Genomic DNA, 27,295 nt, shown 5'->3' with positions numbered 1-27,295 from the left:
GGCGCCGAGCCGGCGGCTGCAACTTGGGGCGAGTCGGGGAGGTGGGCGGGGGGAGCACCGGTCCGGGACTGCTTCCCCCCCCCTTCCCCCGTGGGAGGGCGAGGGGGCTCTCCTCAGCCCCGCCGGGCAGCTGGGAGCCGCCTGGGACTCGCAAGCGGCCGTAAACCTCTAACGAGGCGCAGAGGAAACAAGGCTGGCTTGGGCTGTGACTGACAGAGGAATGTGAAGTATTTGCCCATAGTGATGAGCTGTCAGGAAGTAAGGTGCCTGGTGCCCGTGTTCCTGCGTATAACAGGTATATGCCAGCACATGACCGGCTGGACTATTGCTTAGGGTTGTTTATGTACCTGCTACCTACTCCCATTTAACGTGTGGCCGCTAGTATAGCTCTGAGGACTTTAAGAAAGAAAAGGCGTCTGTGAGTCAGGTAGGTACATGTAAAATCATGTTAAGTTGTGATTGATATGTGTTGTTTCACTGTGTTTACCATGGGAGTGACTGTGAGTTTTGTTTTCTGAGTTTTGTTTGCTATCCCTGACAATCCAGCAGCAAGTGACTGTGAGTTAGTGTAGTACTTCTCAGTAATGTAACAGATGAGGGTGTCTTTCTTTCAGTCAGTTTTGTCAGGCTCACTCTGCTGAAGTGTAGCTGTTGTCAGTTATGATGTACAGTTTCAGAGGCTGAAATATCAACCTGGAGACAAAATGCAGCAGTGCAAACTTTTTTTTTAGTATTCACTGCTCAGCAGGACTAGGCTTGCAATAGAAGCACAAAAGTTGAAGGTATTGTGGTCTAGTGCTCCGAGTCCCATGAACTCTACTGATTTTCATATACTGACCTGTCCAGAAATCGGGGGTTAAATTTGAGTAGTTTTGTGGCACTTTGTTACTGCTTCAGTATTTGGTTGACATTAAGTAATACTAACAGCTGAGCAGTGCAGTTTGCTGTCTGGTTAGAAACAGGAAGTAAGACATGATAGTCTGAGAGAGGTTTGGAGGGTTGGTAGGACGTGGCTGGGCAGGAGGCTGAGGAGGCCTGGTAAAGGAACAGAAGCGTGTAGCTGAAGTGTTCAGCGTATGACTGTTTATTGTGAACAAAAGTTGTTACCATCCAGTGACCTCTCTGAAAATAAGCTGGTTGCCTTAGCCTGTTTCTAGTGAACAGAGCAAACCCCCAATTAGATAGTTTTCATATTAGCAAATGCAAGAGTATCAAGAACTGAAATGGAGGCAAACACTGGTTTCTTCTCCAATACTGGAAGAGAAGTTGTGTGAGACAAGATCAAAGCCCATTAGTGGAATTGTGAGGAAGCTTCTGTAGCGTGTCTGTGACTAGTAAGGGCATTGTGGTTGACGAAGGATGGTTGCCCCATTAATTGTTCATTAATGGTCAGTAGCTCGTTATTACTTCAAGGTCTTCCTTAAAATATTTGTTCTTTAGGTTTTGGATGAGCAATGAAATAGGAACATTTACCTCCAAAATTAGGCAATTGATCTTCATCTACTTTATCATGCCAGGTGTGAACAGTTCACTAAATAGCATCACCCACTTTTACCTTTGTAAGGCCAATAACTTTTTTTGTCATTGATCAAGAAGCTTATTAAAAGTTAGATCACTGTCAGAACGTTCACTTGGTGGATTTAAGGAATGGGTCAAGTCCTATGTATATAATGAATTAGTCTTGCCTAGTATAAAAGCATATATGCATTTTGAAGGTCTGACAAAAATTAGCAGCTGTTAAGCAATACTGGATTGATCTGTCCCTGGCTCTGCAGTTTAAAGAGTTGCTGACTGCTTCTTCCGTGTGTATATTTAAACAGAAGCTCTCTTTTCATAGTCTATTGTCATATCCTCTCCAATCTTACACAGGAGTCATAATGTTGAGCTTAAAATATGTCATTTCCATGACTACAGATTAATGTCAGAAAGACATTTACTATTACTTGATTTCATCCAACAGACAATGGAAGTGTGTGAGAGTCCTTTCTAAGCTGAATAGTTGAAAGTAATTAAAGGAAAGCAGGTAAATATTATCCAAATAAAACATGAAGGCCTTGCCTTTCCAGGGTGTGGGGCTTTTGGTTAGCACTAAGAGTTTTCCTCTTAAACTCCCTGTTTGGACCATGCTGCACACAATTCTAAAATTCCTTTTTTTTTATAATTGTTTTTTAAATATTCAGTTAAACTGTTTTCACACCAGCAGAATTTAGATAGCTCAGTAGTCAGGAGTAATATTTGACCTGGTTTCTGATAACTTGAGGTGATCTTTTCTAATGGCAAGAAACTGGATAGCTGGGAAAATAAAGAACTTTACTTACAACTGAATTGAAAGTCCAAGGTATTTCGTGGCTGTTTCTAAAATCATATTAGGGTAGAAAGAGAGGTACATGATGAGTTTGAAACTGCAAAGAGAATATTTGTGATAGGTCTGATTGTGTTTTCCAGTGACGTGACTGTTTTCCTGTGCTTTCCTGTTCCTTGACCAGTGACACATAAATGCCTTATATATACGAGACTTTATTAGCTGGTAATATTGGATTTATTAGTCTTTTGCAGTGCTGGAATGACGGAGAGCCATTGTGATGTGCTAGTGAATGCCTTTCTGTGCTGTTTGTTATCTTAGTGCATTGTGTGTTGATGCAAGATAACTGTTTGGAGGGGAAGAAACCTCACAAAATATATTTTCACCCTAGTCAGTTTCTTTAATATTAAACTTAAGTCTGCTTATATATTTTTTGAACCTTACTTTGTGAAACCTCACTTTGAGTGAAAACAGGGCTGTGAGAATTATGGATGGAGAGTGTTAAGATTTGTGGAATAAATATATATTTTGTAAGGGTTGTGAACATGTGGAACTAAAAAGTATGGTTGAGAGCAGGGAAAAAATGATTTAGTGTCCCCATAAGAGAGGGCAAAGAGAAAGAGGATAGCACGTGTCAGTTTGTGTGTTAGGAAGATCTGAGCTGCAAGCTGAGAAAATGTTGCAGATTGGCTGTGTCCTATACTGTAAAATTCTGTACTTTGAAGTTTCCACCTCTTGCCATTTCTTTCTCCACTGTACACAAGGGCAGGAACTCAGCCGAACCTTTCAAGCAGAGTCATGTTCAAGAAACATTTTTTCAGGTTCCAGGAAGGTTAAAGAAAGTACTCATGCATGAGGTGAGCATGGATCTGTTGAAGACATGATGTAGAATGGGAAAGGCACATGGGAATGGTATGTGTCACTGAAGATGGAGTATTGTACAAAAGAAATCTAGTGCTATAATGAGGACAGCTGTCTCATGAAAATGCATCTCCAAAATATTGATTCCCAGTGTTTGATTTTGAGACAGTTTTTGCTGCTTTTACGTCTTTACAGTGAACGTGTAGTAGTGTTCTGTGGATTTTCTAATATTTTAATTTCCAAATTGCAGATTGCAGTCAAAAGCGATAATACTGAGATCACATAATTACTTGCCAAAGCTTTTAATGTACAGAGTCACCCTTATTTTACTACCTGTATATTGTGACAAAACTGTAATATGGAAAGCTCAGAAAGATGTTGGTAGCTGGTTGGGTTAGCTTTGATGTTTCAGTTTTGCTACTCCACCATGTATTAAACATGACCACAAGCCTAGAGTACGGAGTCTCGGTCTCATTTGCTTGTAACTTGACCAAAGTGTAACTATTGGTCAGAAGTTTCTGTACCTCACTGTCTCAGAGTGTTTGTAAATTCAGATACCTTTAGAGCTTTTCCAGCGGGGATGTCTTTGTCAGGCATGGCTTTTGCCATCTCTGTGAATATTTGCTTGTGTTCGATGGAGCTGTCAACATTTGAATACTTTTGGAACACGCATTCACAAAAAAAGCCTTGTTTCTGTCCTGCTGATTTCTCAGCCAGTCTTCAGTGTGAGACTGAGCAGGGCTTTCCCTGCAATTACATCTTTTTGTGACTTAAGTGAGAGCAGGGAGACTTCCTTGTGCCTTTGACTTAACCTGCTCATGCCTCAGAGTAAAGGGCTTCCTTAGTATTCTGGGTAGAGGGACAGCTGAAATTCTGTCTCATCTTTTGGTCAGGGGCTCAGCTTTGTTTTAGCTCTTGCAATAAGAGCTGCTTTGGACTGAATTATCCTTGTAGTTGGCCACTCCCTTTATTGCACACTCAACTTTATATTTAATTCAATTATTCATAGTAAATCTTTTCTGGATGTTGAAGCATCAAGTACATGAAGTTCATTCTTTGAAGAGACATCTCTTTAGATTTGATGAATTAATTATACAGTAAAGTGGTGTTAACTTTTAGTTTTGAGACTTCTGGTGGCAGCTGTGTATCTTGAGCTTGGAGTCCTTCTCCAGGCTTGGCTACTTATGAAATGCGTATGGATCCAAGGGATTTTTTCAGGCTTAGGTTTCTACTTCAAACTACTAGCAATTTTAAGTAACTTAACTGATAGGGCATGACACTTCTTTCTGACAGCTACATAACTTTTGCTTCAGCACTTGATTTCACTCAGGATTTTGGGGAAAGGGTGGATGGTCCTCCTATCATGGAGTATTCAACAGGATTTTCAATGGTAGAGGTATGTTTCCAGTAAGCATGGGTTTTATTTGTTCTGTGTTGAAGTGGTCAACTTGCCATATGTTTCTTTGGTTAACAATTTTCATTTCTTACTTCACCAGTTTGGAGGGTTTTGTATGAGTTGCAGAGCTACTATTCTAATTACAAATACTCAGATATGCTAGGTAACTTATGTGTAAGTAAGGTCTCTGGGGAGACCTTTTTGCGGCCTTTCAATATAGAAAGGAGGCTTATATGAAAGATGGAGAAAGACTTTTTACCAGGGCCTGTAGTGACAGGACAAGGGGCAATGGTTTTAAACAGAAAGAGCATAGATTTAGGTTGGATATAAGGAAGACATTTTTTACGATGAGGGTGGTGAGACACTGGAACAGGTAGCCCAGAGAAGTTGTGGATGCTCCATTATTGGAAGTGTTCAAGGTCCTGTTGGATGGGGCTTTGAGCAACCTGGTCTGGTGGCAGGGGTGTTGGACTAGATGATCTTTGACAGTCCCTTCCAGCCCAAATCATTCTATGTTTCTATGATTCTACTGCTGCAGTCAATGACAGGGAGATGACTTTTTTTTTTTACTTAAGACCATATGTAAAAATTGCCTACAGCATCAAATTCATAAACTGTCTAGCCCAGCGTGCTGTTACAAACTGTGGCAACAGGCGTTGCCACTTACGGGTTATGTGCAAGTCTAGCTGTTCCTGGTGTCCATTCTCCTTGTACTCTCTGGCATCTGCAGTTGTGTTATGCGCTATATACTTCAACATCAGCTTTCCTTTAGTGTCTGTTTGTCAGGGAACTTGTGTAACCTCTCTTCAAGTCTGTTGGCACAGTTTGTCACTAATCTGAAGTGGAAACAAACCCAGAAATTTTGCTGCTTGCAGCTTAAAGAAGCACTTTTTCTTTTACCAGTTTTAAAGCAATCTCTGACTAGTTTCAGTGAGTGCCCTCTGTTGTGGGATTTGGTGATTAACAGTTAATCATTCACCTTATCCACTGCCTTCCTGAATCTTTGCACTTTGATCATATACCCCACTTCAGCCTTCTCTTTTCCAAGCTAGTGTCAGCCTTGTTAGTCTCCTAAGGCAGCTGCTTTACTCCCTTAATTATATTAGTCTTTCTTCTCTCTGCTTTCTCTTAACTCTGCCATGAAATGTGGGTGGCAGAACTGCACCCAGTACTGAATATGTGGGTATACGAGGGTTTTATGGAGAGTCAAAATGATGCCCTTTGTGATGTTCTTTATCACCTTCCTAGTGGTGCCCAGTATTTTATTGCTATTTCTGGCAACTGCTGTTTGAATTGAGCTGATGTTTTAGAGAATCATGAGTGGTGATAAAATATCTCTTGTGAGCTGTAGCTGCCAAACTTTAGCTGAGTGTCACATAAACATAGTTTAGCTTTCCCAAGATTCACCACCTTTTATTTATCTACACAGAAGCTCATCTGTTGCCTTTTGTCCACTGGGTTTTGTGAGGCCCTTCCACAGTAGCTCACTGTTTGTACAGCACTTAACTGCCCATTTGATTACTTGGACAAAGTTCTCCATTGGCATAAAGATCATTCAGTTCAGTAAGGGCCCCCCCCCCCCCCCCAAAACCCCCAACCCCTGAGAAACGCCTAAATGCTCAATAAACATATTCTCAAAGCAAATTATGTCTTTAAAATCTTCAACTATCAAGGCTCAGGTAAGCTTTTCTGCATACAACTGAGCAATGTGTGATAGGTCTTGCTGCCAATATTCAAGTCCTGAGCAGTTTAATCTCTGATTTGTGTTGTTTGTAGTATCTGACATTAAGACTGCTTTGGTTTATATTCAGAAGGTTATTAATTACAACTTAAATTTTACACTGACTGCTATTCACCGAATTAGTAGCCAGACATACAGTTTCATTAATTTGTTCGACTGTATAGTCCTTATTAGAAGTTATTGCCCATACCAGATGCCAGAAAATATTCAGATTTTCTTTGAGGTTCATCCATTCATGAACCCAATGAGCCAACTGTAGGATAAAACCCAATTTTTTTTTGTAGACAAGGTGAAACTCTTCTAATCTTTAGATCTTCTGAAACCCAGAATAGTCAGTAACTCCAGCTCATCTCAGACTGCTTCATAGCTTTACATTTGTAATTGGTATGTTTCTTTCAAATTAGTTACAATTTAAATCGTGTTTTGTCAGGAAGTGTTTTGTGTTCTGAAACTTAATAGTGTATTTTTTTCTGAATAAACAAGTTGGTATTTATGCTTAGAACAGTTATTTAACACAGCCCGAGTAGAATAGCACTGGATGAACTTTCCTTCAAGATACATCTGTACTGGTGGAGGAGGGGGGGTAATTCAAACTGTGGCCTTAACTTAATTCCCCTCTCCCCTTAAGTACTTCCCTTCACTTTTCACGCTTGCCACTATTGCTTATAAAGATTTTGCTGACTTTGGGGAGGAGTCAACAGTATCAACAGAACTTTAAGAGGAGACTATAGGCAAGATGGATTTTGAACTGTGTACAATGGTGTACTTTTGTCTGTTAAGATAATTTTAGGAATTACTTTTAATAACAACTATTTTTTCCTGAAATTAATGCTGTTGTGTTACAAACCCTGAAGTATTATGAGGTGCTTGTAACTCGTGGCATGAATTGGGGTTATTTATAATTTTGGTATGATCTTTTTGTTTTTGCAGGTTTGGACTAAGCAACAAATTTGAAGCAGAATTTCCTTCGTCTTTAACTGGAAAGGTGAGTGAGTATCTGTGAATAGGCATTTGGAATTGGAGTTAAGATTTTATTACAAAAACAAGAGTTCCAGGTGTAGACCACTGTAAGAGTAATAAATAGCACTGCTATGGTTTTAGTTTGCTGTCTTGGTTTTTTTTTTTTTCCCCCCTTGTAGGTTGCACCTGAAGAATTTAAAGCCAGCATCAGTAGAGTTAACAGTTGTCTTAAGAAGAACCTTCCAGTTAATGTACGATGGCTACTATGTGGATGCCTTTGCTGCTGCTGCACTTTAGGTTGTAGTATGTGGCCAGTTATCTGCCTCAGTAAAAGAGTAAGTTGAACTATTCATACAACTTTTGATAGTTAGAATGGTACTGGGTTTGTTCTCATTTTTTTTTTCTTTCCCACATTTAAAAACTGTGTGCTAGAACATACTTAAATCAGTTTGATTTCATACATTTTAGTATCAGTTGTAACTTCAACTAGTATGACAGACAACAGACACGAATGTCTCTGCTAGAACAGTGTACTGTACAGCACTTATTATTATTGAAGTAAATTTCAACATACTTTTTTAATAGCTGCATCTTCTCTATGATACATTGTTTGGGATTATCAGAATTTGGCAGTGACTGAGTGGTGGTTTGTTTTGAGGAGCTTCTGATTACACTGTAGCCCAAATAGCCATACATTTTTGTTTAAAAAGGCAATTTTAAAAAGATAATAATTGATTTTTATTTCTGGATTTTCCTTCCAAGCTGTAGATGAGTAAGATTTATTTATTTTTTTTTAACATTAAGAACGAGAAAGTAGTTTTGTCTGGGCACACTTGGCACTTAGTGTATTGTTCACAACAGAAACTCATTGCATGTGCCTGTTTTTCACTTCCTTTCCCTCAGTGCAGTTAATTAGGCTACCCTCCTGTCTCTTCTGTTTTCATGTGTGTAAAAATTGTCTTTGGCTAGTCCGGTTTCACTAATTTACAATAAATCTCTGTGCATTCCCGTGCTCTCCTCACTATTAGTACTGTTCATATTTCCATTTCATGATAAAGCTTGTATATATTCTCTTGTGTAATACCTCTTAATGCTACAAATTGTGTACAATTCAGTACACTGAACTTCATCATGATTTTCTTTATCAAAGTCCTCATTTTACAGGGTCAGTAAATCAAGGCATTCTAAAAAAAATATTTATAGGATGAACATTGATCATGACAAAACCTGTATGCATGTTGTATCATCTAACTTCCTGTGTTACGATATTAATGCTTAGTCCCTTTGAGAGATTACTTAAGGCCAGTTTTAACTGTATACAAAATAAGGTAGAAAAGCCTCCTGGTAATGTTGGGGTCTGTGGAGGGGAAAAAAAAATGTTGGCATCGGTGTGAATTATATCAAACCCTAGGTTTTCTGTCTTTAAGCTGTCACAAACTAGTAAGTCTCCTGTAGCGTGTTCATATATCCATATCCTGAAAGTCTGTTACAAGAAATTAGAATTTGCCGATTGCTTCAACAGGTAAGTTGGTGACTTAACTAGCTTGCAGAGAAGACTTACCTTTACCATTCTAGGCCTAGCTCTGTTCATTACAAACACAAGGGAAGCTTGCATTGCTAGTCTTCATGTTTACCTTCTAAAGGAGAAAGCTTCTGGTGCTCTTTAGTTTGACCCATTTTTCTCACATAATGTGCTATTGTAGCAGGAAATGATAGCAGGGTGTAACATGGTAAGGGCTGATGCCACAAGCCCTCATCTTCTAAATTGGGGCTGCTAAATCTATTCCCAGAAGTCACAAATAATCAACTTTTTATACATTGTTAAAGTCAGAAAAAAGGCAAGGGCTTGTAGCATCTAGGGGCAGAAAACAGAGTTTGAAGCTGAGGAAGGAGGTTCTGTGTGGGAACCCGGTGAAGCAACAGTTAGACAAGTGCTTCCATTGAAGTTTGCATGGGATAGGAGTTAAGGTAAGCTCCCTTCCAAAAGGATAAATCTGAAAAAAAAGTACATGGATACTCTGTTCAGCGGAAGCTAGAAAGAAGTTAGTGGTGTAATTGTTGCTGTAATACACAGACTGCATAAAGACAGAAGAGTCTTGGAAGGAGAATGAACAGCAGGAGCAAGGACAGAAACTTGGGCTTGAAGCTCTGGAAGCCATCCTAGAGGTATGGCCCAGACTGTCAGTAAATGTTGCATTTTTCCTGTTAAAGCTGGTACCAGGAGGCATTTAAGGACCTTCGCACCTCTTCCTGCACTGAAGATTGGGTGACTTAGGCTGAAGTTGGATGTCCAGCATTAGTGAAGTTGAGGTTAGGACTCAGCTGCCTTAACACAGTATCTTGTGCCACTGTGGATGGCACAGTGGCGCTAGACACTGATGGCACTGAATACCTGTGTTTAGGCAGTTTGATTATTCCTCCAGAATGAAAATCATTTAAGTCAATCTGGAGACTTCAAATCTTGTGACAACATCATTTGTCCATGTCAGCAGCTCAGCAAATGGATGTCTGCTTAGATGGTTTTCTGTCAGAGAACTGTCATGGTTTAACCCCAGCCAGCAACTAAGCATCATGCAGCCACTCACTCACTTCCCCCCCCACCCAGTGGGATGGGGGAGAAAATGGGGAAAAGTAAAACTCATGGGTTGAGATAAGAACGGTTTAATAGAACAGAAAAGAAGAAACTAATAATGATAATAACGCTAATAAGATGGCAACAGCAATAATAAAAGGATTGGAACGTACAAATGATGCGCAGTGCAATTGCTCACCCCCTGCCGATTGACACCCAGCTAGTCCCCGAGCGGTGATTCCCTGCTCCCACTTCCCAGTTCCTATACTAGACATGATGTCCCATGGTATGGATAGCCCGTTGGCCAGTTTGGGTCAGCTGCCCTGGCTGTGTCCTATGCCAACTTCGCTGGCTGGGCATGAGAAGCTGAAAAATCCTTGACTTTAGTCTAAACACTACTTAGCAACAACTGAAAACAGCAGTGTTATCAACATTCTTCACATACTGAACTCAAAACATAGCACTGTACCAGCTACTAGGAAGACAATTAACTTTATCCCAGCTGAAACCAGGACAGAACCCAGAAATTGGTGTCAGTTGGGCATCTGGAGAGTATAATGTAGAGAATAATTAATTCACTTGTGTTCCTAAAGGCAAACTGAAAGGGACAAGAATGCTTTCCCAAACTATAATTCTTAATCCTGGACCTGGCTGGGAAAGACTCTCTTTTTTTCTGGTAGAGGAGGTAAGGAGGAAAGCTGTGGAATATTTTCAAGTACATATTTGCAAATTCGAGTAAAAGAAACAAGCGGAAGAATTTGTAATAATTCTAGTCAGGGCTGCTACTCAACAGAAAAGCGGTGAAAGTTACTGCTGCTTGAGTTTCTTGAACAGGGATGGGTGGATTCAACTTTATTTCTTGGTGGACCCAGATCAGGAAAGTACAAAATTGTTTAAGTCCTTTAAATCCGTCTTACCTGGAATTACAGGTTTTGTACCCTTTAAGATCTCAGTACTGAATTGCATCCACAAGCTTGTAAGACTTTTCTTTTATGCAGGACTTTCCATCAGTTTATGTCAAAGTGCTATGACAAGTGCAGGAAACTAATCATATGTATTTTCCTAGAAGTGGGGAAAGTGAGAGACAGTGCATGATGTGAATTACCTGGAGCTGCTCAGCAAATTGACAGCAGTTGTAAATACAGCCTGGTTCATCTAGGTTCCAGTCTGTAATTTGCTCAGTAGCTTCCAGTAGACCTGTGACAAGAAGCAACTCATATTCTTCTACTAAAAAAGAAATGTAAATCCATAGATTATTCTGGTTTCCTGCTGGTGCCACAGTTTTGCTGATATGTAGCAGACTAACGTATTCCATGTGAAATAATAATTTACTTTAAACTCTTGTACTGCTCGTCTCTGACTTTACTGTGTCTTGGAAGAGGGTTGTGTTTGTCAGATGATCTTCCATGCTTTGACTTCTTCAGATCTCCTTTCACTGGCCAGTCTCCAGCCATAGGTATAGACACAACAGCCAGGATTCACTTCTTGAGGAAATTGGGATCCAGGATGACATGTGCCCGTTTCTTCCCTTCAACTTTTTCTTTCCCACTGACACTCATAATGTAAAAAAATTATAACAAATGAACAATAAATAAAAGGTTACTTATTTTACAGCACCTGCACTTGTCTCAGAAGTGTTGCCCAGAGGGCTTTGCTAATTCAGCCCTGTCCTGAGTGATTCCTGGTGAAAGGACAGTTACTTGGAACTGGCCTGTGTTACATCCTTTGCTGCAGTGATCACAAAAGACTCCCAAGACCATATAATTAGAGTTTGATTTCTGAAAGCAGGATGGGAATGTTCCCATGTAGAACTGAAGTTTGTGTAGAACATGTTTTAACTGCAGAATAAAAGTATACCAGCCTTCATCTTTGCCCTTTTCTACTGAAGTAGATGACTTAACAAATTTGTTTTGTTGAATTGCATATACAGTGAGCTAACAAGTGGGAGTGTTTCTCAGGTTAAGGATTTTAATAAATGAAACAACAGTTTCAACTGTACAATTGCTTACTTTTAATACAGCAGAGTAATTTTCCTCAGAATGACTGATTAAGAAATACCTGTTTTAATGAGGCTGAATCAATCTACCATGCTCTTAAATTGCTGGTATACTTTGCAGCTCTTTTTCAAAGAAACATTTTTTTAAGGTTCATGTAGACAAAATGAAAGCTGCAGCTTCAGAGTTTATGAAGTTACAATAATTATCTTAATCTTTCTCTGTATTCTGTATTTTTAATGCCATTCATTGACTTTTTAAATTCTAATGCGGGAATGTTACCACAAATGTAAATAAGATTTTTGAAATTACAATTATTGAATGTTTGTGTATAATAGGAATATATGCTTATTTTTGTGCAGTGAAAAATAAGTTATGTGTTTGTCTCCTTAAAGCAGCAGGTGCTTCAAACTAGGATTTTGTCACAGACATTTGTAAGCTTAATTGTTAATTATATCACTTTAATGCATCTCCATGCAATGAAAGCTTTGCCTTCACTGTATTTTTCTTTTCAGTGCTTTGTTCAGTGCTAGTTTTGGGAGTCTTTGTACATTATTGTTGCCTTTCTTCTTTTGCATTGAGGTATTTGAGAAAAAGCCTGCTACTCTTTACCACTAGAATAAATGTTTAATTTGATTCAATATCTTATTGCCTCTCTCCTTTTATGTAGTCTCGATTCGATTTTAATGAACAAAAGCTGTAGAAAGTTACAGGAAATACAGTCCCTCGTTTACAGATCTAGATTGTCAATGATCTTCAGCAATTTTACTCATATATTGCACCATCCTTTCTGGGCCAAGTTCCATATTGTACAAATGAACATTAAGTCTTTAAGTTATTGTTCTTTAAATAAAAAGAATGACATAGTGAATTATAATTCAAAAAGCGCTACAGGCTGAGGTGCCTATTTGGAGCCACTTTTCAAATGAGTTGACACTCATTTTCAGTATTAACTAAATGCTGTAGTTCCTGATGTGTAAATAGGACAAAATTTCAACAGAAATGGTAACAATGAAATGATAGAATTGCAGTATTGCTAGATTTCTTAAAAGCTGGTATTGTACATGTAAATTACATGTTTCAGAAGGTTCATGGGCAATCTCTTAAAATGAATAGAATGAGATATTTAATAGCGATCTGTACTAATACTTTCAAAAGCTACTTGTTTGTTTGTGAATTCACACAAAGCTGATGAATGCTGCTTAAGCCTCATCATTAGTTGTCACTTACGTAGCAGTTTACATCTTCAGAGTGCTGTATAAACATAAGCTAATTACAACTTCCAAAGTATTGATTAAATATGTGGTGGAGGAGCTGGAATGAATTTTCTTAAATACAGTAGTCTTGCTTGCCAGTGGATGATACTGATGTTAAAATACATCAGCTCAGTTTACTGAAGCTGTGAATACATTACATTTCTTTTCAAAACTGAAGAAAATATACGTTTTTCTCCTCTGCCTATCTGCCAGGGACTTGGCACTGGAGATACTCTAATATCATAATGCTTTTCCAAGCAGTTCCTCAAGGCAATTACATAACATGGAAGGTGCCTTGTTTCTGAAGTCTCTGTTGTGACAATTTACATTGAATTCAGTTTGGAAGAATCTTTAAAATTGTAATGTAATTATTATGTTTATCCTAACCAGAACACATGTGATCTCTATATTGGCTCTAGTCAGCTTAGTAAAACTTTTTCAAAGTAGAGCTTGCATGTATTAAATATATTCAGAAGTCCTTAAAATCATCTTTTTTTTTTTTAATATTAACTATGAAATGAAAACTTTAAAATAATCAGAATATTCAGACCTGATATATTTTTCTTGAAAAATTGTTTACTATAATTCTGGTCAGAAGAGTCACTAAGTCCTCCACATACTGAACTTAAAGTGGCAAAGCTTGTATAACACTATAAATGTGAAATCATCGTGTGTATAGCTCTGTAATTATTATCCTTTTTTTCCTATCACTGAAATCAGATTTTATTTCCTTCAGAGCACCCTATAAAGGTTAATCAGGTTTTCATGTATTTCCTAAAGGGTAGAGTAGTGCCTTGGTGCATAACAAGGTGTGGGAGCAGATAGTTCTGCTATGTCTTTTAATTTGTAAACCTGCTTGGGGGGGCAGGGCAATAAGATTGGCATGAAGAATACTTACAAATATAAGTAAATAAAAAATATTAGTTTGTTTCTTTATAGGTCAAATGCAAATCCTTTATTTAAAAAATATATATTCTAAAGTTAAATTTGTATTTTCATATATTCTTAATAATAGGTTTTATATTAATCTTAAATGCAGCATATATCTTTGGTTTCTAGAGTGAATATTCTAAATGCTACTTAAAATTTAATTGCATTTGTAATTAGAGTGATATCTCTGAACATTCTAATATTAATCAAAATAATACATGTAGGATTAACATTTCCATGTTACAGCGCCTTTTACATTGTGATGGCTAAGGTATATAGAGGGAGCCATAGATCATGCAGTGGTTTGGTTTTAATACTGCTTTTTTTATTGCTTTTCATGTCCAATTTGACATGTTTCTGAAAAAACAGATGTGAGCTAGTTGAAATTCGCATAGAGCTATTTTGAAAGAGTATGCTCAAAATGGTCTAGCTAGTTGTCAGGTTTGGAAATCAGGTTAGGAAGGGTCACTTTTAGGATTCTGTCTTTAGCAACTTGTAGATGATGCCAAATAGGGAGCATATGCAAACACTGTTGAGGAAAGAATTAGAATGCAAAATTATCTGAAATTCATGTGATAAAATAAGTAGAAAGTCCTTCACTGAACAATAACTTGTTAGACTATCTTATAGTAAAACAAACAAAACTAGAATAGGCTGCTGGCAAGTGTGAGATAGTGACACTTCTGTGCCTCTTCTTTTGCTTTTTTTTTTCAAAGTAGTCTTGTTCTGGGATGTATTCACTTTTTCACTTTATTAAACAAACCAGGGTAAAAAGTTATTTTCTGTGTAAGTGGAGCACTCTCAGTAGTAACTTGTTATTTAACAACAACAAAAAAGTAGTTCAAGAAACATGACTGCTGACAAAACATTTGGGAGGATGAGGGGGGCAGTTCTTGTACAAAAGAGAAAACTGGAGTTGATAAGTTTTCTACTGTACCAAACATACATATGAAGTAAAAAGTGACTAGGTACTTCTCATTTTGTTCCCCACAAAAATTATTTTTGCTGAATTTTGGAGTAAGTTGCTGGATTTGGAACAATAACAATAATGATGATGGAAAAGTTTTTTTTTAAGTAGCCAGATTTGTTTTTTCTAAATTGTTTAACTGGCTACAGGATCAACCTACTTGGAATTCTGTAATTTCCTGGTTCAGTCCTAGATGAGCAAGGCACTGTAGAGGCTGTCCCTTTCAGAGGGATCATCCTCTTCAGCATGCACACTAGTGAAGTGTTGGATTTTACAAGGCATTCTAGAGTTATTGTATTAAGTTGTGCTGCCTTTCAGTCTTCCTGGCCATGTAGCTTCTCTTCCATTCTTGGCCCCTGCCCTTAGACACTCCTGACAGCAGGAGTCAAAGGCTTCCTACATACTAATAAATTAAACCTGGGAGTGTTTGCAGGAATTGATGCTTTATAATTTGTACCCTTAGAGAGGTCCCTAGCAGGCTCTGGGTCTGCACAGTGTAACAACTCCTAGGCATTATCAGAATGCTCCAGGCACTATGAGTGGTTCACAGGTTATGAAAACTTACCGATATAGATGTAAGCTGTTGCCTGCCAGCTGGCTTCAAGTGAATGGGAATGTTTCTGGGCACAGTTTCATTTCCTAATAGAGATGTAACCTGAGATTCTTTAATTGCTCCACCTGCACTGGCCTTGAACTATGTTCCATAGCATACTACTGGATATTTTGGAAATAACGACAGAGACCCAAATTAACATCTCTGTAACCTTAAAAGAGCAGATGGAGGTGGAATTTTCATCCATGTTCAGTTTATGATTTCCCACAGTGGGTGACACCAAATGAGTTATTTGGTGGAGATTCAATCCTACTTTCATTCCTGTTACGGTCAATTCTGTCTTACGTGTTCATTTTGTGTGGCCCTTTCTGTGAGAATGTCCTTCAGCAGGAGGTGGATGCTTTAGATTGTCATGGCCAGATTTGAATAATTTGTTTGGAGGGAATGGAGCTTTATGGTTTTTGTTTCCTTATAATGACAGAGAATCAGAGCTAGAATTTAATCCTAGAATAAAAGAGTTAGAAATCTTTATCTACGAATTCAAGTAACAACATTAGTTATAATCCTGATGCTTCATGGATCAGTTCAACATCTGTCTGCCTGTGAAATGTGTTTTTCCGCATCTCAGCTAGGCCTTCTCAAGGGAAGTGTGTTAATTTTGCCAAGGTCAAGACTGTTTCTTCTACAAGGCTTCTCCATAGTATGAAGTTTCCACAATGGTTAGCTCTAGTTGCTGTCACCTTGTTACAGAAAGTAGCTAGCTACACTTATTTGGTGACTTAGCTCTTATAGGACAGCTAAAATATCCAGTGGCTAAAATATCAAGTTAGCATCTTGAGTCTTTTGGATTGTCTATATTTGAGAGGAAATTTGTATAAGACTTTTGTATCAACTTTTAGGAACTTCCCTTGATAATTTCTCTGCCACATGTTTCTACTGCAGACCAAAATGACATAGGAAAATACTCATCCAGTATCTATCAGTTAATACATTGGTGACAATACTACAAGATGTTCTCCATTGTACTCCTGGATAATGTACACGGGGTGTATGTTTCTGTACACCTTCTCCATTCTCCACATATTTCGTGGCTTTTAGTGCTTTCTTAAATGGTCTAGGAGTTTGAGAATCAAGGTAACCAGAGTCTCTGAGGAATCATCTTTGGCTTAGATATTAAAAAACTGTTACATGTAGCAATGTCAAATACGCTGCTTTCCTCTTTATATCAGCAGACAATGTGGTGGAAGAGACCTTTCCAGAATGTAGTTGATCTGATTTGATTCATTAAGCTTTAAATTCATCTCTCTCTGTGATGTACCAACCCAGGGTTGAAACCTGTACAAATTAGGTCAGTGTATGGATCATGTGAGGGTATGGGATAATATCATCAGGGCTATCTTTTAGAACAGGAAGTTTCCTGAGGTGAACTTGATGTTGTCAGTACTTCTCTTCCAGAATTCTGATGATTTTATTTCTCCTTGCCTGATCAGGAGCTTTGATCTGTGCTTTGGTCTGGGCTCACTTTCTGCCCAGAATCATCTGTAAGGTAAGACAAGATGCAGCAATAGTAATCCTGTTGGACAAGGTAGTTATTTCAAGATCATACAAAAAGCACCAGAATGCTACATTTATTTCCAGATACTCTTTAATCCGTGTAATATGGGTTTCATTCACTTTCTTGCGTGGATGCTGCAGTGGCTTCTGGGATGAGCACCCTTACAATAGTTTCTAGTAAGAAATATCCTAGCTACTAATAGGAAAGATGATGCAAGATACACCTATGTGGTTGAACAGACACCTTTTCAAACTACTGTACATGTTGAAGCAGATATTCCAGGATGTCAGGATCTGAAATCAACTCAGGCTTTACCTATGTCACCTTTGCCCTTCACAAATAGAGAATTCCTCAGTAAGATGGGAATCCTACCAATTTACAGTTTCTAGAGGGTTTATTTGTGATACAGTGTTCAAGGTGGGGACTTCATCTGTGCTGAGAAAGATATGTGTAATTCAGTTACGTGTGTTCCGAGTACAGCTTTGACATTTTCGTGGGACCAATATGGGCCCCAAAATTGACTTGGGGGATGTTCTGACGTGTTGAAAGTGAGCATACAGTTGTGTGACTCAGTTATCTTCTAACTTTATATTTCATTGTTTGTGCTGATAACTAAATTACTTGGGTATCAGTTTTGTGGTCAGATATATCTTTGGAGGATGAACAGAAATTCCTGCTTCTATCATTTCTCTCTTTGAATGAGCAGAGATGGTATAGTTCAGACCTCTGATAGGATCCTTTGCCTTTCTTCTGCGGGGTGTAATACAAATTCTGGCCATGTGAGAATCAACAAAAATCTGCTTAAATTAGTCTCTCTGTATCTTGAAATTTGAGCATAAAGTGTATTTTTTAGGGCAATATTCAAAATTATTAATGCTTGATTGTAGTAAAGTTTTATATGAAGGAATTTGAAACTCTCCATTTACTATTTATTGGAATAACGTTGCACTATATTTACATATGTTTTGGAGTTTTCAGATGAGAAGTCAAAGATTAAATGCAGGTAGTGGGAGATCTTTCTTTTGTTCCCAGACTACTATGAATAAAATTGATAGTGCAGGATTGTGTTGTTACTGTCCATGTTGTTTCCCCACTTAAATAAAGACAAAGGGAGGTACTCAAATTAGCACCATTTTGGGAGTCATGTAAGATCCTTTTGTTTAATATTGTACCAGTCATTGACTGATTTACAGCAGGAGTTGAGGGGGCTTTGGCCCATTCACTAGTACCGTTTAGTGTAGTGTGCATGTTCCAGGTCATGCACTGCAAGAGGGGACCTTGTGGCCGCACAGCCGCCCAGTCCAGATCATAACTGCATCTGGAATTGTAAGCTAACTTCACTAGACACTGCAGAGACATAACAGAAAGGTCTTGTAGTTGGTAATACAGGTAACACACTATTTGTATTCAATACTGCCTTGTTTCTGCATGAAAAGTTCGTACTTAATCTAACTATTTTTTTCTTCCATGTTTAAGGGCAAAACTTTATTTTACTTTCAATTTAATTTAATTTTTTTAATTGGCAGCAATAAGCATTGGTGAAAGTGTATTCTGAGTTGAGCTTTTTTAGTAGTCTGATTTTTTCAAAAGACACTGTCAAACATGACTATCTTGAATGAATCAGTTATTTTACAGGAATGTTTCATTAAACATCGCATCTAGATAGTAGAAGAGGTCTATTTCACAAAATTCTGTGGATAACATTAAAGACTATCTGCTTTTTTCATGGAGTATGTTACAAAGCATACTTTCTTATCATGGGTATGCTAAAAAGTGTCCTTGAATTGCAGTTTTAGCTTTGCTCAAATATTGGATTGGGATTTTTAAGAAAAAAAATTAAAATCTGGATAGTATTAAATCTTTCTAATAAGCAAGTCTCTCTTCCACTTAATTTGTGCTTTTGTTGTGGCTAACAAATAATTTGCTGTATGGGTTTTTCTGTACGCCATTGATAGAATATATAAGCTTGTCATCCTAGTGTGCTGGAAATGCTACACTCAAATCAAGTGTTCCTTTCTGGTTTTGTATATCCTCACCTGCTCCTCACTGTAAATCATTGAGATGTCAAGAGCAGTGATTAATTAAGCTGCACGTGCAAGTGCTTTTTTTCACCTGTCAAGCAGGAAGAAAACTTACTATAGTGAATTGTGTGATGCTGTTTAATTAATTTCTTTCTATTCCAAGCTCCGAGGTTTGTAGAAATATTTTACAGTCTAATTTTCATTAACATTTCTGTATTGTTGTATGGCGTGATTTGGGAGCTATGACTATTCCAAATTATACTACAGGAAGGATTGTATTTAAGACTCTGGGAACATAAATAATCGTGGTCTCGAGGCTGCATGTGTTTTTATCTCATGCTAGTCAAATGACTTTAAACTGGCTTCTTATTTAAAGAAACCAATTAATAGTACATAACCACCTATCAATTTCTTATTTATGTGTATGTACTGTAATATATATGTAATTTTATTGGAATTTGAAAAGCTTGGATGTTTTTCACACTCTTTGGGGCAAACAATGAAATTAAATTGTATAGTGATCTTAATCTATTATTAAAAGGTCCTGGAAAGGAAGATTACAAGGTAGATTCAGGTTTTGAATCAGTTTTGCCATTGGTTTAGCAGCGGGTGGGCAGGCAGATGCCTGCTCAGAGTAGAACCTATTGCCATTTTTCACCATTGATAGAGTAGCCTTTCAGAGTCAATGAGCTCTGTCAATGTGAGCTTGTCAAGGCTACAACTTCATAGACCTGAGAGGCGGTTTGAGAGGTCAGCCCTTTTCAGGTTTGCTGTGATGCAAATGAACTTTAATGCTTAAACAACTATTGGAATTTTTATGTCTGCTCCTTGTTCTTTTTTCTTCACAAAGTCATTGACGAGACATTCAGTGCTTTTTAAATTGGAAGTTGCATTGTGCTAAAGACCTAGTACAGATTTACGGAGGGCTGAAAGCAGTTAGATCATGTTCTTTTCATGGTGCGATTAGAATCAAATCGATTTCCCTACAGCCTTCAGCATTCAGATGGCAATTTTAACAAAGCTTGGGGGCTAGACAAGGGACAAAACGACTGAACTGAATGTTAATTACACTCTGCAGCCTTATTTTCTTTTGATTTGGAGCTGACTGGCAACTAAATTAACAAAAGTGTGACCATAACTGCTGCCCTATTTTCATTTAAAAGGAGAGCAGACTCTAAAAGGCTATCTTTACAAAGAAACAAGTGAGGTCTACTGATTATTGTTAAAGGGCACTGTCTTTAAAAACATAATAATAACAATAACCCCCAAAATACTCAATTCCCAGTTGATGTGATAAATTAGTCACTGGCACATCCACCTTCCGATAATTCCTTGACTTGTGCTTTTTAAAATAAAACATAATAAAAATTCAGTGTAATGATTACTCATAGATAGCAATGATCTAATTTTTAATCATGTGACCACAGTACATGCTTAGATGTGCTTCCCCGCAACCACTTCGGTATTAAACTAGAGAGAAACTGGTGTTTGAAAACCAAGATGTTAATATTTGGTGGGAAATGAATAATTTGTTGTCTAATTTTTATTTTACTCAGACATTCTTGTTTCTTGTGACAGCACTTAGTTTGATTTGTTAAGGTTCATTTACAGTACTTGTATTTTGTAGTAATAACAGCAAGATGCTTTCTCATCCCTTCCCCTCACCCCTCTCTGCCTTGTAAGGAAGCTGCAGCTGCACTAAGTTGTATTTGATCCTTGTCATTGCTCCGTCCTTTTGCACCTGCAGCTCTGTTGGTCTCATCTTAACACCTGGCACCATGAATTATCCTCTTTTTATTCATAGTCAGTAGCAAATCCCATTTAGAGCTAAGCAGTATATATTCTGGCAGTCAAATGACCATAAATGTCAGAATGTATTTCTCAAATGTAAATATAACTGAATAATTATATTCAAAATGCTGTGAAACTTTATAGCACAGAATGTCCTTTAATACTAGCGTGCAAATCTTAAAAAGCTATGCAGAACAGCTTTCAGGATTCTCTGTCTGAAGTGTCAACTGTGGACAACATAGGCAGTAAAACTTTGCTTTAGAATCTTAAATATTGGGTTAGCTCTTTATACAAATCACAGATTTAGTAATATTAATTTGTGCAGTTTACTGTAACTTTCTGCATTTGGTTTTCAGTCTCTAAAATCTGGATATAAAAGTAACAAAATTTTTTCTTTTGTTTAGAGTGTTGTGAATTTGTACTTGACCTACAGCATTGCAAAGTAGTTTGCAACGTTTCTCAGTTTAGATGCTGACCTTCTTAGAAGCGGTGCATTTAGACCACTGATACCGAAGGAGCAGTGTTCTTGCTTTTATACTTAGATCACTTTGAAATTTCTGTGGTTTTAAAGTTATAACTGCTATAAGAACCAGAAAGCATATATATGAACAGTTAGTGTTCCAAATTGGTTGAAGATGGTTATTTGGGTGTCATAAAAAGTTGTTTCTGTTCTAGTTACTATTTAATACCAGAGAAATTTTGATAGTGCTACAGACCACCCTGTACTCAGTCACTGTCCTGTACCTCTCCTTTTCACACAAAAGCAGCTGCAAAACAAAGTTTTTCTAAAACCAGTCAAGAGTAAAATTCTTTCTCATTTGTCTTCCAGACACGAAGATCGATTGAGAAGTTATTAGAATGGGAAAACAATAGGTTATACCACAAGGTGAGTGCCGCAGGGAGCAGCTTCGTACTGTTGGAGTTTGAATTGCACAGTATGGAAACAGATGCTTTTGTTGAACGAAAAATATGAAAGGTGGACAAATGGGCTAGTCTGTGTGCTGCAATAAAATACAGCTCATTTTTCTTCTTTTTCTTTCCTCCTTGTCTAGCTGTGCTTGCATTGGAGACTAAGCAAAAGGAAATGTGAAACGAATAACATGATGGAATATGTAAGTTAAAGGGCTGTTTTGTGAGTTTCTCTATTAAATGATCATTTATTTTGCTTCTGATCTTATTCTTTTCATGATTATTAATCAGTAAAGGTGTCAGGAGCTTAATCGCCTGAGTGCAAGGATTTTCTACGGTTCACAGATGCATGGTTTCATGTGCAGGACTGATTTATAAAGTTATGAATGACTTGAAAACAAGGCTTCACTGTGTTCTGAAAAATAATAAATTAATTGCCAAGATAAAATAGCTTGAACATGTGCTGATGGAGTGTGAAATTTTAGATGCTGTATAAAGAATAACCACAACTTTGGTTACGCAGCAAGTCAGATATGGCTGTTTTATATAATGCTAATCAAGTCTAAAAGTATGGAAGAAGACCTTTCAACTAAGCTGTTGGAGCTTAAGAAACCTTTAGCCTTTTTAGATTTTAACTGCCCCTTATCTCAACTGTCTTGAAAGTATCTTTATCTCCCTCCAATTGGTGTCACTAAAATTTTTCAGTCTCTGGAGTTTTAACTTACTTCAGCCTTTGACTGAGACTCCATAAGCCTGTCTTGGAAACACACAGCAAGAAGTTATGTGCAGTTTAAAATGAATGATGTCCAATGTGGGATTTAAGTTTTTTTAGCTTGCAACCTTTTTGCTCTTTTTTGGTGCTGTTCTTATTTCCATTTTCAAAATATCTTGGAGGTACATAGAATAGGATGAAATTAAGCTGCTAAAATGTAAGAAACGTTAGAATTTGCATAATTTCTTTTAATGCTCTAGGAAGTAGGCGATAGGAAGGGTTAACTTTTTAAAAATAAAGATTAACCTTTGAGAAATATCTACTGTGTTAGTTTGAACTTATCTGTGATCTTTCATTACATGGTACTTTGTTCTTTGAAACAACAAAGCTATCATGCATATGAAAAAATTTAAAAGTGATTAATTAGTTGGAAATTATATTAAAATAATAATTTTCTTTTAGTCTTCTCCCTTTTCCTGTTTCTACATTAGATCTTATTTCTAGCCTGAAACAAGATCTTTAAAATGTTTTTTACAGAATGGCTCTATTCAGTTCACTGAATAAGTAGACTTTTTGTAACATCTATTCTACAAAATTTTTTGGTTTAGATGTATGAGACTGAGTGAAAATGGAATAAAGCAAATTTCAGAAAGTAGATTTGAGTTTTACCTAAATGGAGGGGTTTTTATTTCACGTTTCTACAGGAAAACCTTGTCACATCTGATGTTTTGCAGATTCAATTGAAAAAAACACATACAATGCTAGTTTGTAAATACTATTACCCAGCAACATTTACAGATGAACATTCATTCTATTAAATACAATTTAAAATCAGTTGACCTGTTTATATTAATAATATGTAAGCATGAGCATGTAGTTTTACAGGATAAATATTGAAGATATTATTTTCAATTTGTGAAACATCTAATATCTGGATGTATTTCATGAGAAAATTTTTACAAAACTTCTCTGTACTATTTTCTGATTTTTTCAGTGAACTGATTTGCTAGTCTCTTAAAAACTGCCCTTATTGTTGTATTCACGATTTAATTTTAAATAATAAACACTTATCCTCAATTTTTTTCAAAACAGGTGATTTAAATCAGACTCTTGTACCTCAAACTTGGTGCTTTGCTGACTTGATGTTCTAAATCCACTCTTGCAGATGCTAAATAAAATAAATAATTAAATAAATTAAATAAAGACAAGATAGTCTTACACCTTTGGCATAAACACAATGTTCCAGCTTTACTTCTTGCTCCCTTTTTGAAACCTTGCCTGAATATCAGAAGCCTGGTATATCTGAAACATCCAGTGGTTGACTCATGTCAGTGATCAATGGATTTTGATCAGTTTGCATCACTTCTGAAAATAAGTCACTTCTGAATATCTCTAAAAATAAACTTATACACCTGAATTTGACATTCAGTATTTCAAAAGTGTTTACCTTAGAAATAAAATCAGACTTACTTCTTTTCTGATGTTCAGTATCCTATCAGAGATAGAAGTGTTTAAGAAGGCAAGTTGTGTTCTCCTTTACAATCAAAACCATTCAGAAATTATTTTTTAACTTCTTAGAAAGGCATGCTCCCCTTACAAGTAAATAAAATTCCTAGATATGTTACCAGATGCATTTACTTGTTTATGAATACAGTCACGCTGCTCTATTATGACTGTCTCGCTGAAGAAAGAAAATGCACATGTGAACATTTTCTTTAAGCTTTCTATTTGAAGTAGGATAAATACTTGGATTGCATTCTGGAGTGTACCCTACTATATGTACATAGCTCAGAAATACATAGTTTAAATGTGAATCGGGACCATAAGAATAATCATGCAAAAGCATTAGTCAAGTTTCTTGTTAACTACTTGCAGATTTGTTAGACATGGGAACTCTGCAAAGGGTGATACACCTTTCTGTATGAGTTTTGAACTAGAAGCATGATTTAGAATCCTATATTAAGTGGAAAAAATTTTGAAGTAGAGGGAATTGCATGAGTAATTGAAAATTAACTTTGCATACATTGTGCCTTCTGGTGTTTTTTTACATGAATATGTTTATCTCTTTTATAATTTTTTCCTAGTAAAGTAAATGAATTATGTTGAAGAATAATTATGTAGTAGCTTATTTCAGTTTGTTTAGATGTGTTAGGTATTGGTAGGCAAACTTTTCCAATTGAATTTGATTCTTCAAGAGTTTTGATTTTCTACCCCATAACAATTATACCGAACATGACTTTTCTAAAGGTCTCCTACGTAAGAAAAGCACTGTGATATTTGATCATCATCATCACAACTTGATGTACTTAAAAAAAAAAAAAAGCATGTTATTTATCATTGTAATAGATAATAGGATTGCTGCCATCTTCCATTTAATATATATTTGTTTTCTTTTTATACAGGTCATCCTTATAGAATTTTTACCAAAGACACCGATTTTTCGACCAGATTAGCATTTGATTTATTTATAGAGACTTATTCAAGTATGTTGTCTTTCCAATGGTGCCTTGCTTGGTGCTCTCCTGGTGGTGACATAGCATTGGTTCTACAGAATCTTGTGGTGTTTTCATTTTTTTGTTTGTTTGGGGTTTTTTTTGTTTTATTTTGTTGTTTGTTTGTTTTTTAAATAAGAGCATGTTCTAAGTGCAGTTGGTCAAAATCCACAAAGTAATTTCACGCAGATGTTAACTACTACTTAAGTTATTGTTACTTTTATTACTTCTGTTTATTAATGTATCTTGATTTTCAAAGAGTCTTTTATATGTGTGCGCGCGCGCGTGTGTGTACATATATATATTACTATAAATACACAGCTGAAAATGGTATACAAGTGAGCAGGTATTTTTTTATCCCAAAATGACACAACTGATTGACTGTACATTGTGTAAGTCCTTTTAATCATTCATTTACATGCCGAAGTAAGATCTTCCTAAATTTTTGTCAGTGACTAGTCAATTGTAACTATTTTTATTTCGTTTTTGGATATTGGCTAACCTCTTCCAACAAAAGAAGGAGATAAAGTTCTTTCTGAAACTGCTTTTTGGAACCCAAATGTCATTGCATTAGTAGCAATCTCTGTGCTTTTCATGAAGAAGTCCTGTCAGCTGGTTCTGAAAAAGTTCTAATTTAAAGGTTAAAAAAAATAAAAGCAGCAAAATATAATTATTTTACTAAGACTAGAAGAATTGCTGAGAGAATTGCATGCATCTGATTAGTAGAACTCAAGATCACAAAAATATATTAGTATTGCAGTTTATAATGTAGCTGTTTTAATTCAGGCTAATGCCCATGTATCAGCTTTATTCCTACTGTTTACCGGATCCTGTACACAGAGGTGCAGAAGGACTTGTTTTAGTAAAACTTACTGTCCAAGAGGACCTTTCGGGGTTTTTTTTGTTGTTGTTTGTTTTAAAGCCACATAAGCAGGAAAAAGTTATTGAAGAAGTCTTGAACAGTACAGTTCCAGATGCAAATGCAGATGCTGTGTATTAAAAATAATCAAAGCAGGGTACACTGGACAACAGTGTAAGTTTAAACGTATTAGATAATTATTTATTGCACCCTTGCTTCTGCTCATTTTGGTTTACAGAGCTTATTTTCTGCATTAGTATAAGACTTTTTAAACTGGATATATGATGTATGCTTGGGTCAGGCCAGTTGTATTTTGTTTCTTCTACTTATATCTTAGTTGTACATATCTTCACACATAGGTTGTTTTTTTTTTTTAATTGCAACTCAATCATATTTTTAAATTTGTGTTAGGTATCTAAAATTACTGTACATGAACATTAATGTAAGTTAAGAATACGTTCCTTGTACAGTTGTGGTAACAAGCAATAATGTGAATATATGAAAAACCAGATATACTCTGCTTAATATTTGTATGAATGAAAAGTTGATACCACTACAAGAACAATCTTCTCTTTTTAATCTTTTAAATACAAGTTTTATTTCAAGGTAATATATTACAGGTACCTTGATGCTGTGAACTATTTTTCTATGTCTTCAAAATATTTATTCTCTGTAAAATACTCTCTAGTGAGTATTATATTCCTAAATTGTTGATAGTGGGAGTGGTCTAGAAAGTTTAAGTTTTCTTAAATCTAAGCCTTCTGTATCTGTTCCCCAAACTCATCCTTTGATCAGCTTTTGGCTGTGGATTCCTGCTGTTTACTTTGAAAATAGCTCTGCTATGCTTTTCGTACAAGCCTACAAGTGTGTTTCCTTGACTTGACGGGATATGGTGTTTAACTAACAAATACCAGTTTTGTGCTGCCTCAATCTTCTGGGTCGCACAGTGGTTTCTCTCCAAAGTAACTGGTTATAATTTTTTAAAAAATCAATTTCGGCCTCTTCTTTAGTACAAATCTGGGTTTGCAGCACTCCTCCTCTCACCCAGAAGTATTAGTTAAAATCTTGGACCAGTTTCAGCCTGAGAGGGAGGCCAGAAACCTAACATTGATGGCAGCTGAGGTTTTGGAGGTTGGAGGTGCAGGGGAGAGGTTGGAATTGAACAGAAATGGTAACTGGTGATAAATACTGATGACCAGAAATATACGTTGATTTCTTCAAGTGTCAGTTTTCAATAAAATCAATATTGAATCATACAAGGCCTAGATCTTATTACCAAATTCTCAGTTGACTGTATAGATAGGTTTGTGTCATGGATGCAGTTTTCCACTGGTAGTTCATTATTGTGGAGGGATAAGTTGGATATGGCTTGATATGTTCATAGCAGCATGAGCTATTCGCCTTAGTTTACTACCCAAACTTTC

The 27,295-nt window shown here is 36.7% G+C and overlaps 1 protein-coding gene across 4 annotated transcripts in view; it reads left to right on the top strand.

Moving 5' to 3' along the window:
• CHIC2 (cysteine-rich hydrophobic domain 2) overlaps positions 1–25,707 on the top strand; it is a 26,001-nt gene extending 294 nt beyond the window's left edge. The window contains exons 2-6 of one of the 4 annotated variants that reach the window (XR_774811.1): positions 7,231–7,285; positions 7,440–7,595; positions 16,988–17,078; positions 21,729–21,785; positions 21,952–21,971. Coding sequence is in view for 3 of the 4 variants with exons in the window: in XM_010574513.1 (XP_010572815.1) it covers positions 7,231–7,285; positions 7,440–7,595; positions 21,729–21,785; positions 21,952–22,011; positions 24,923–24,973 (379 nt within the window). In the remaining variant the exon portion in view is untranslated. Of the gene's footprint in view, positions 1–7,230; positions 7,286–7,439; positions 7,596–16,987; positions 17,079–21,728; positions 21,786–21,951; positions 22,012–23,612; positions 24,145–24,922 lie in introns of those variants that run through there. The other 3 variants (XM_010574513.1, XM_010574514.1, XM_010574515.1) reach the window with 3 other exon arrangements.
• The last annotated feature ends 1,588 nt before the right edge of the window (positions 25,708–27,295 follow it).

The sequence above is a fragment of the Haliaeetus leucocephalus genome, unplaced genomic scaffold (assembly GCF_000737465.1).
Source record: "Haliaeetus leucocephalus isolate CR32 unplaced genomic scaffold, Haliaeetus_leucocephalus-4.0 Scaffold439, whole genome shotgun sequence".
In the NCBI taxonomy this organism is placed as follows: domain Eukaryota; kingdom Metazoa; phylum Chordata; class Aves; order Accipitriformes; family Accipitridae; genus Haliaeetus; species Haliaeetus leucocephalus.
This window is presented reverse-complemented; position numbering and strand designations above follow the sequence as displayed.